The sequence below is a fragment of the Phalangium opilio genome, unplaced genomic scaffold (assembly GCF_054372755.1).
Source record: "Phalangium opilio isolate 3A_F unplaced genomic scaffold, DU_Popi_V2 ptg000009l_1, whole genome shotgun sequence".
NCBI classification, from domain to species: Eukaryota; Metazoa; Arthropoda; class Arachnida; order Opiliones; family Phalangiidae; genus Phalangium; species Phalangium opilio.
The window spans coordinates 5,008,965-5,017,453 of NW_028324146.1; the positions used below are offsets into that span (position 1 = coordinate 5,008,965).

At 40.1% G+C, this 8,489-nt stretch overlaps 1 protein-coding gene across 1 annotated transcript; it reads left to right on the top strand.

Moving 5' to 3' along the window:
- The first annotated feature begins 369 nt into the window (after positions 1-369).
- Positions 370-4,870, top strand: LOC149713503 (uncharacterized). The gene is made up of 2 exons (XM_089849549.1): positions 370-4,017; positions 4,733-4,870. Exons 1-2 carry the CDS (start codon positions 370-372, stop codon positions 4,868-4,870), a joined length of 3,786 nt encoding a protein of 1,261 aa, XP_089705675.1.
- Positions 4,871-8,489: the final 3,619 nt, after the last annotated feature.

Genomic DNA, 8,489 nt, shown 5'->3' on the forward strand with positions numbered 1-8,489 from the left:
AAACATAAGAAAGGTTTTTGTTCAGGATTCTAACCATATAAAAGGTTTCATTACGGCATTATATTCCAGAGATTCTCGAAGTAGACAGTTCACTGACGGGCAGTGAAATATTTTATAAATTTTCCGCCGGTAAAATTTCAACATAATTAGCCAGAGATTGTACTTTGTAAAAGGGTTTATTTTGCCAAAGATTAATATCCGCACCTGAACTCGTCCTTTAAGGTAGTTATATATTTAAAATTTCGAACTATTTCATTGCAACCGAAATGAAACTTAATTTAACGGTTAGGAGAGTTGAGGCCGAATCAAACAAGATAGTTTTAACTTCATAAGTGTATTATTTGCAGACATAACTGACTCTCTCTAGTCATGGAAGTGAAGGAACGCAGCGCTTTGGGTCGTTCCGGATACTTGGGTGAATTTTACGATGCGCGCGAAGACAAATTTTGCCACGGATCACTCTTGAAGACGTTCAACATACCTGACACTTGTGTCAACCGAACTGATGTAAATTTTTCCAATATCGAATACACTTGCGACGAATCTTATTCGGAAAGGTTCAAAAAACTCGACGTCAACACTGAACTACGAGCTAGTCTCTTCGCGGGACTATTAGACCTGAAAGGTTCTGGAAAGTACTTGATGAACCATAGAATAACGTCCAGAAGCATCAAGGGAACGGTTTTATACAACATCCGAACTAAAGAAGAAAAAATCAATATCAATGATGAGGAACTGAAGGCTTACATTTCCCTGGATGGTCTAGAGTCGGCTGCACAAACAGCGACTCACTTTGTTGGCGGTATAGTCTGGGGAGCCAATACATTTGCCTCGATAGAGTACAGCGAGTCACGCGATAACGATTTCACCCCTATATCTGGCGACTTGAAGGCTCAGTTGAAATGGTTCATTGCTAGCTTTAATGGTTCCGTAGATACTACTTGTGAAAACTCCAAGGAGAATACTTCCAGCCATTTTCAAGTTTCTGTTTATGGTGATGTCATTCCGGTTCACGAGGAGCTTCCTAAAACCAAAGAGGAGGCTTTAGCCTTAATTCGCAAAACCCCGAAGTACATTGCCGAGTGCAACGATGGGAAGGGTAAGCCGATTACGTTCATCTTATACCCAGTAATTGACGTGATCAAAATGATGAAACTTCAACTGGTAACGAATATTGTGGTATATGACATTGATACCGCGTCGGTTTTGGAAATTGAACAAACGTTCAACGATTTATTGTTGACTACACAATCCTTCAATGATTTTTACGAAGATATGACGTCCCCGTTGGCACCTTATTTTTCATCATCCGTGATTCAAGAGGTTTCAACCTATAAAAGTAACCTTGAAATTGCAACGAGTCAGTTGAAAAGCAATATACGTGAAGCCTTGGCTTTGGCACGGACGGATCCTAATCATTCTTCCGCTTTGCGAAGCGTCGTCTGCAAATTCTTGCATAGCGAATTCTGTCCTGTCAAGATACGCCAGTTTATTGACAAGTGGAACTTGGGTGGAGTACTGGAGAAGCTGCAGTTCATAAAAGATATTCGTGCGAAAGGTGCCATTTATTTGAAGTCCTGGCAATTTGGAGTTGCTTCCGTACGCAACAAAGAAAAAGATTTCTACGCCTTAGTGTTTCGCGAGGAAGATCAACTTTTTACATCGGAACTTTGGAAGGAAAACTACGACCTTTTCTTTCGACTACTGAATGAGAAGGACGATGATGAGACCTTGAACTCGCGCTTCTACATTGTTGAAATGATCGATAAACCACCGCAGAATAACAACCTGAAAGCCGTTACCATCTACCATTGCGTTGAAAACCTCATTAAAACCGAAGATTTGTGTCAAAGATTGAAAGACAAATACGCCTTTTCTTTGGCCAAAAGTCGCGAGTTTAATATTTGTTATCGCAGACCGACTAAGAGTATTTTATTGAAGATACGTTGTCCTGGTTCAATTTACGGCAATTGTGGATATGATCTGCTTAAATGGAAATGCGAGAAGGATCAATGTAGGGCCGACTTGTATTATGGTTTCGACGGCTTCCTATACTGTAAATGTGGAAAGGCCATAGTCTCTTCTTTCTTCTTCAAATGTACGGACAAAAATCACGGGACCAAATGGATTCGCTTTGATAGGGAAGACGATGTCATAAAGATGATTAGGGAACTTACTCCCCCTGAAGAGATCAATATCCTGGTGCTAGGAGAGACTGGTGTAGGAAAAAGCACCTTCATAAATTCCTACGCCAATTACCTAACCTACTCGAACCTCGAGGAAGCCGAGGCTAACGAGCTGGTAGCCTTGATACCAACGTCTTTTACCGTGACTGACGAAGATTACACGGAAAAACGGATTCGATTTGGAGAGAACAACAATGAAAGCGGTGAAGAGGGCACTTCTCAGACGAAAACGTGCCGAAGTTACACCTTCCCGTTCGGTGAGCGACTAGTACGACTCATTGACACTCCCGGTATTGGGGATTCGGCGGGCTTTGAAGCAGATTTGGAGAATTTTGAGAATATTCTCGGCTATATCACCAACTATTCCGAACTTCATGGAATCCTAATCCTATTGAAACCGAATAATTCAGTTATTTCGCTAATTTTTCGGTTCTGCATACAAGAACTGTTATGCCATATTCATCGTAACGCCAGTGAAAATATCGTGTTCGTGTTTACGAACTCGCGAGGGACTTTATACCGACCGGGTGATACCCTGCCAGCGTTAAGAAAGTTATTACAAGAAATCGAAACTCGCTCATCTCATGTTCAAATCACATTAAACAATTCAACAATTTACTGCCTCGATAACGAATCCTTTAGGTTTCTAGTGGCAATCAAGAGCGGGGTGACCTTCTCCGAGAAAGAAAAGTTGGATTTTAAAAATAGTTGGGAAAAATCAGTCAACGAATGTTCTAGGCTATTCGAACACGTCTCCAAAGTTAAACCCCACCCAGTTCAAGATACGCTCTCGCTGAACGAAGCGCGGAAATTAATTATCTTCTTGTCAAAACCTTTATGCGATATCTCACAGAATATTCAAACGAACATCGTGAATATTGAGGAACAAGAAACAAAGATACAGCAAGCGGGTGAGGATATTACTAAGCTCGAAAAGGAACTTTACGTACCTGACACCGTCTTAGTACAAGTAGATTTTGATAAACCCCGTACAGTGTGTACTTCTGAGAAATGCCGCGGGTTTCGAAACGATTCCGATGGAAAACCGGTCGTTCATTACAAAACAGTTTGTCACAACCCTTGCAAGCTTTCAAACACCACGCCTTATATACTTAACAACGCGAGCCTCCTCAATTGCGATGCCATTATTGGCCAAAATTGTAAACATTGTTCATGTTCGTACGCAGTACATATGCATACGTACTTCGACTATGAAGAAAAGTCTGTAAACATTGTTAACGTCGATGTTCAGAAAAAAATTCGCGATAAAGAGGACTTAAGGACGAAAAAGACGAAAACTCTGATTGAATGTCAAGAGAGACGAGCCAAACTGGAACACGAACAAGAAACCATTACGCAGGCCAGTGCCAAGTTTGCCCATTTCTTGAAGGTTAACGCCATCACTCCTTACAACGACGCTCTAAAGGAATACTTGGAACATCTAATTCACGTCGAGAAACAGAAAATCGCCATTGATCCCGAACGACAGAGGGTTGTGGAAGAGCTGATAAAGATGCTTGGTGCCTACAACTCAGAAGTAGCTATCATGGAACAAAACTTCACAGCTGCGGGGAATGTTTCTTGTCAAATCACCCCGGACATGATTAACGACGTAGTTAAGGACTTGTACGGGCTGGAAATCACGGGTCGCTTAATCAAATCCGCGGTTGAGACTCAACTGTCGGCTAGAACAAAACAAGACTGCTTTTTTAGCGAGAAAATGTACGTTCCGACAAGAAATTACTGCGAACATGACTCTAAACACAAGGGTCAAAGTAGCAAGGAGAAGAAACCCGGTTTTGTCAAACGATTCACAAATACACTTCAGAATGTGCTTTTTTCTCCTGGCGAAGAACCGTCCAAGATATTTTGGGCTTAAATGAATCGGGATCAACTCCAAATATTCTTGTCTCCGGAAATTCCTAAATCTTGTCCACTTTGTAACGTTTTCTTTTCAATAACGAAATTTTATCAAGCAAAATTTATCGATTAAAAAAAAGAAAGAAATCATGTGGTATTGTAAAACAAAATGGCAAATCCAATATATAATTCACTATTACTTGTTAAATTTTTAAAATATTACTATTTTAAATTTTCATATTCATTGTAACATTTATGAAAATAAATTTAAGAAAACTTCAAAACTAGCTAATATTTTTCTTCAAATACGCTAAATGAAGAAACTAAGACTTATTTCCTATATGGAGTGTTGCGGGTGTTCCGCAGCGAATTGGCACCCGCCCTGCCACCAATTTCTCCACCCTTGGCCACAACTGTTCCCAGAACATGGTCACATACCGTTTAAATCCTCATTATTCGCATCCACTCAAGGCCTCAAGTATGGTTTCAGTAGTAGCGTAGGAAATATGAATTGGTTTCCAAAACAACGGTTATAATATATCTTGAAATCTCCAATCTAATTGACAAATGAACTTGGTGTTGATTACACTTTTCTATGCGTTAGAAAAGGCAGCGTTTTTGTACGTATTAAATTTTAAGTATATTTTCTGGGTTTCAAACTTGATTATATTGAAATAATTTTTCAGACCGACGCTCTTCCGGCTTCTAACTCTAAGGGTGGAGAAGATTTGATGATGGAAACCCTTCCATGGGAGTCCAAAAAGGATCCATTTTGCGGTGGTAAGGCAATAGTAAATTGCACCACAAGTCCAGAAACTGGCTAATATTTCATTTAATATCGAATCTGGTTGAATTATACGTCAAAAGCACCCTGAAGACTGATCATCTGATTACCCATGCCTTGCCCTTGGTTTTTCTTTCCCTGGTGGCGCTGCTAGTGGCTATGAGAGAAATATATATAGGGTGACCTGATCTTGAAGGAGAGAGGAATGGAGTGGAAACCCCCATACCTACAGCGTTGCCTTTGTACCCCACCTATGGCACCGTAGTACTCCCAGCATCCTCAGCGGTTTGGTAGGGTCGTACCGGAGTAAATTGTAAAGGACGCTCCCTCTATCTTAAAAATAGAAGAAGAACGCGGCAACACTTAGCAATCGCCTACCGAAGGGTAGGGGCGTGCGCGAGGTACAATGGGAGTGGGAGAGATACGGTGCCGCAGGTCGCCCATCATCATTTCCAATCCATCTCACCTCCCTTATCCCTGACTTGACTCTCTTGGGTGCAAATTTTAGTTGAGGCTCTCTTTTTAATTTTGCGCGTCCATCATAGATGGCGCTCGAAATTTATAGATTTATACGGGATCTTTCGTGTTTAGTGTTTACGCGTGCGGCGGAGCGAGACAGGCAAGGGGGCTTGCGCTCGCTTCGGGATTTTATCTCTCTCCTTAATCTCGCTTGTGTGACGGCTGCGCAACTCTGCTTGGCGAATCAGGGAACGCGCTTTAAAATTATGTAACTATAACCTTAATTATTCGTTAAACTGCGGTAAAGAATTGAAATATGGGTTTGTTTAGTTGCTATACATAGTTTACAGGCGTGGAGGATTCATACCATTTGCACAAGGAGACTGGCAACTTAGAGTGTAAAATAGCAGACGATTTTACACTCTAAGTCGCTTGGTCTCCTGGTGCACGGAGCTTCTATTAATAGAAGCTCCGTGCCTGGTGTTAATGATAGGAATCATCTACGCCTGTAAACTATGTATTTACTGATGTTACTTGAGGAAAATATAACTTTTTTGAACTAGTTGATGGAAAATTAAAAAAAGTTATTAGACTATGTAGAATTAACGTTCAAGGTTCGCCGCAAAAACAGTTGCCAGCCGTGTTGCCGCGCAAAATTTTAATATTGGCTCGCTGGAGCCATCTTTTTTATTTTGTCGCCATCTATGATGGAGAAAAAATATTACGGAGACATAAAACGGCAGATTAGCTCCGCCTTCGTCGTCGTCTCGCCTTCGCTCTCTTTAAACTACTCCAGAGCAATGAGATAGAATATATATATGAAACCTAGAGTCACAACGTGAGATCTCGAGATCGACGTTTCGCAATACACCTTTTATCGAGCATGAATCTTTATCAAATACGGGTGGCGCCACCCTAAGAACTTTTTTATTAACGTCTGCTGCTATAATCTGTGTAACAAGCTGTCAAGATAGTTTTTAAACGTGTTAAATAAAATACGCATACGCGAGTATTTGAATTGTAACTCTATCTATCTCATAGAGATCTATCTCATTGCTCCAGAGCCGCATTGTAGCCGTAACAGGCTGAGAAATAAGGATTTTTTTTGCTGAGCGCGTGATCGAGTTGGCTTCGTTTGATTTTTGCACATAACGACTTCTAAAGCGTTCCGTTAACGGTAATCAAACTTAATTTTCAGTGATTTAAACTATTTTTCGTGTTATCGCCGTCTTTTGGTTTTACCTACTGGCAGCGTTGTGCCATAGGTCTTGGAAAAGCTCGTATTGTTTGTTCCTCGGGACCCATGACGGGGCTTTTCTATAACTGTGTTTGAGACCTTACTAAAAATACCTCCACTCTCATGTTTTCGCTGTTATTCTTTGAATTTCGGTAATTAAACGTGCGGACTCGACATTTTTTGTTGCTCACTGCATTCCGCTAACGGTGTTTAATTTTTTAATTCGGTTTCATCGTTATTTGGCTCATTTTCGCCGAAAGTGACGCTGTAACGCCGACGGGGATATTGCCTAGTCCTTGTCTCAGACCGTCCTAAAAAGTTTAAGATTCATTATGCCGTCTGCTAAACACTATGATCTCATTTAAATTGTGCGGAAACGTGTTTTAAACTAATATGGGTCATTCCAAGGACACGTGTCTTTTGTGTGACCTCTTTATGTTTGGCTCCCTGTCATTGTAGCCGTAACAGGCTGAGAAATAAGGATTTTTTGGGGTTTGTTGTATCTCGGCTTTTGTTGAGGAGATATTCTTTATACGATTTCAATATTAATTAGCAATGTTACTGTATATAAGTAAGGCATTAATTATACAGTGCCTAAATATAGTTTTTGTAATAATTATCCTTTGCTATTATATCAATATGGAGTTCATTATACATTGCTAAAATACATTAGAAAGCGCGACAAAATTGTAAGGGTTTCCTTGGAACCTCTTGTTATCCAGTTATCTCCGACTTACCTAGATCACGCGTCAATTTTCCACTTCTAAAACGCGAATGATATTGTTACGTTTCGAAAGAAAAACAGGGCGAAGGACGAACAGGTTTTTAATAGTAATTGTAAAAGCATGCCATGTATCTAGGGCCATCAGCGATACATTTAATCTTAGAAGTAGGAATGGAGAACAGAATAATCTGGGCGCGCGTCTAAGTCCCGGACCCCCTTCCACCAGACGGAGGGGTATGAAAGAAGAGGCGGGTCATAGCGACAGAGGTAAGAAGGAGTTACGTATTTTTCGCCGTACCCGACAGCAACGTCATCAAAACGTAGTTTAAGTGAGCAGCCAGTAAGATAATTTAAACTTTTCGTTACGTGTTGGAGGGAGGAGCTCTATCCTGGGCTATGAGTGGGACTGAAGTAAATTTCTAAAATTAAATCTATCCCTGGGACCATCAAATGAGAAACGCGCTCTTGTATGAACGATTTTGGGGGAGAAAATTAGAGAATGAAATTCTCGTCTGGTTCTCGTGTTTCATACTAAAGGGAAGGATTTCACGGCAGTAGTGTATTACCAGGTTGTTATCTGCAGGAGCAGTCCACTATAGACATAATTCAATCGTAAGTAGTTCATCTAATAAACGTCTGACTATACCATAAATTGATAAGATATGTTCCATAAGTTTGTCACTGTGAGAAGTCATAGATTCTCGTAAAGCGACGCCTGGTGAGGCGCTGTCAAAGGCTTAGTACAGACTAAATAGGAAGATGGACTGCAAAACCGAGTGTAGTCAATTCTCGCTTGTCGTTCTCGAACTAGCTCTCAGTAAGTCTTTATAGCATTACGAAGTATATTAAGTGTCATACTTATGGAACATATTTTATAAACTTATATATATATACTAAAAAGATCATTTCTTTGACAGGCTAACAAATAACGTTATTTTGCTTTCATTTTACCATAGAATATGCACTCTTATCAAGTATTGAGCTTTTCTCGCTGAACAAATGTTCACATTGGCGCCCTAAAATAACAATCTGAAACTTTTTTTAACATGGAAGCTAAATAAGTTAATTGATAAGCACAAATTTCCTTGATATTATATCTCAAATTGGCTTAAATTTCATATTTTACCAAGTGCGCTTAAAATAGACTCATTTCAAATGTCGAGTGTAAAATAGTCTGGTGATTTCCAACTTGTTTTCTTAATACGAAACTTTCGGTATGTGGCTAGAAAGACTTTAGAT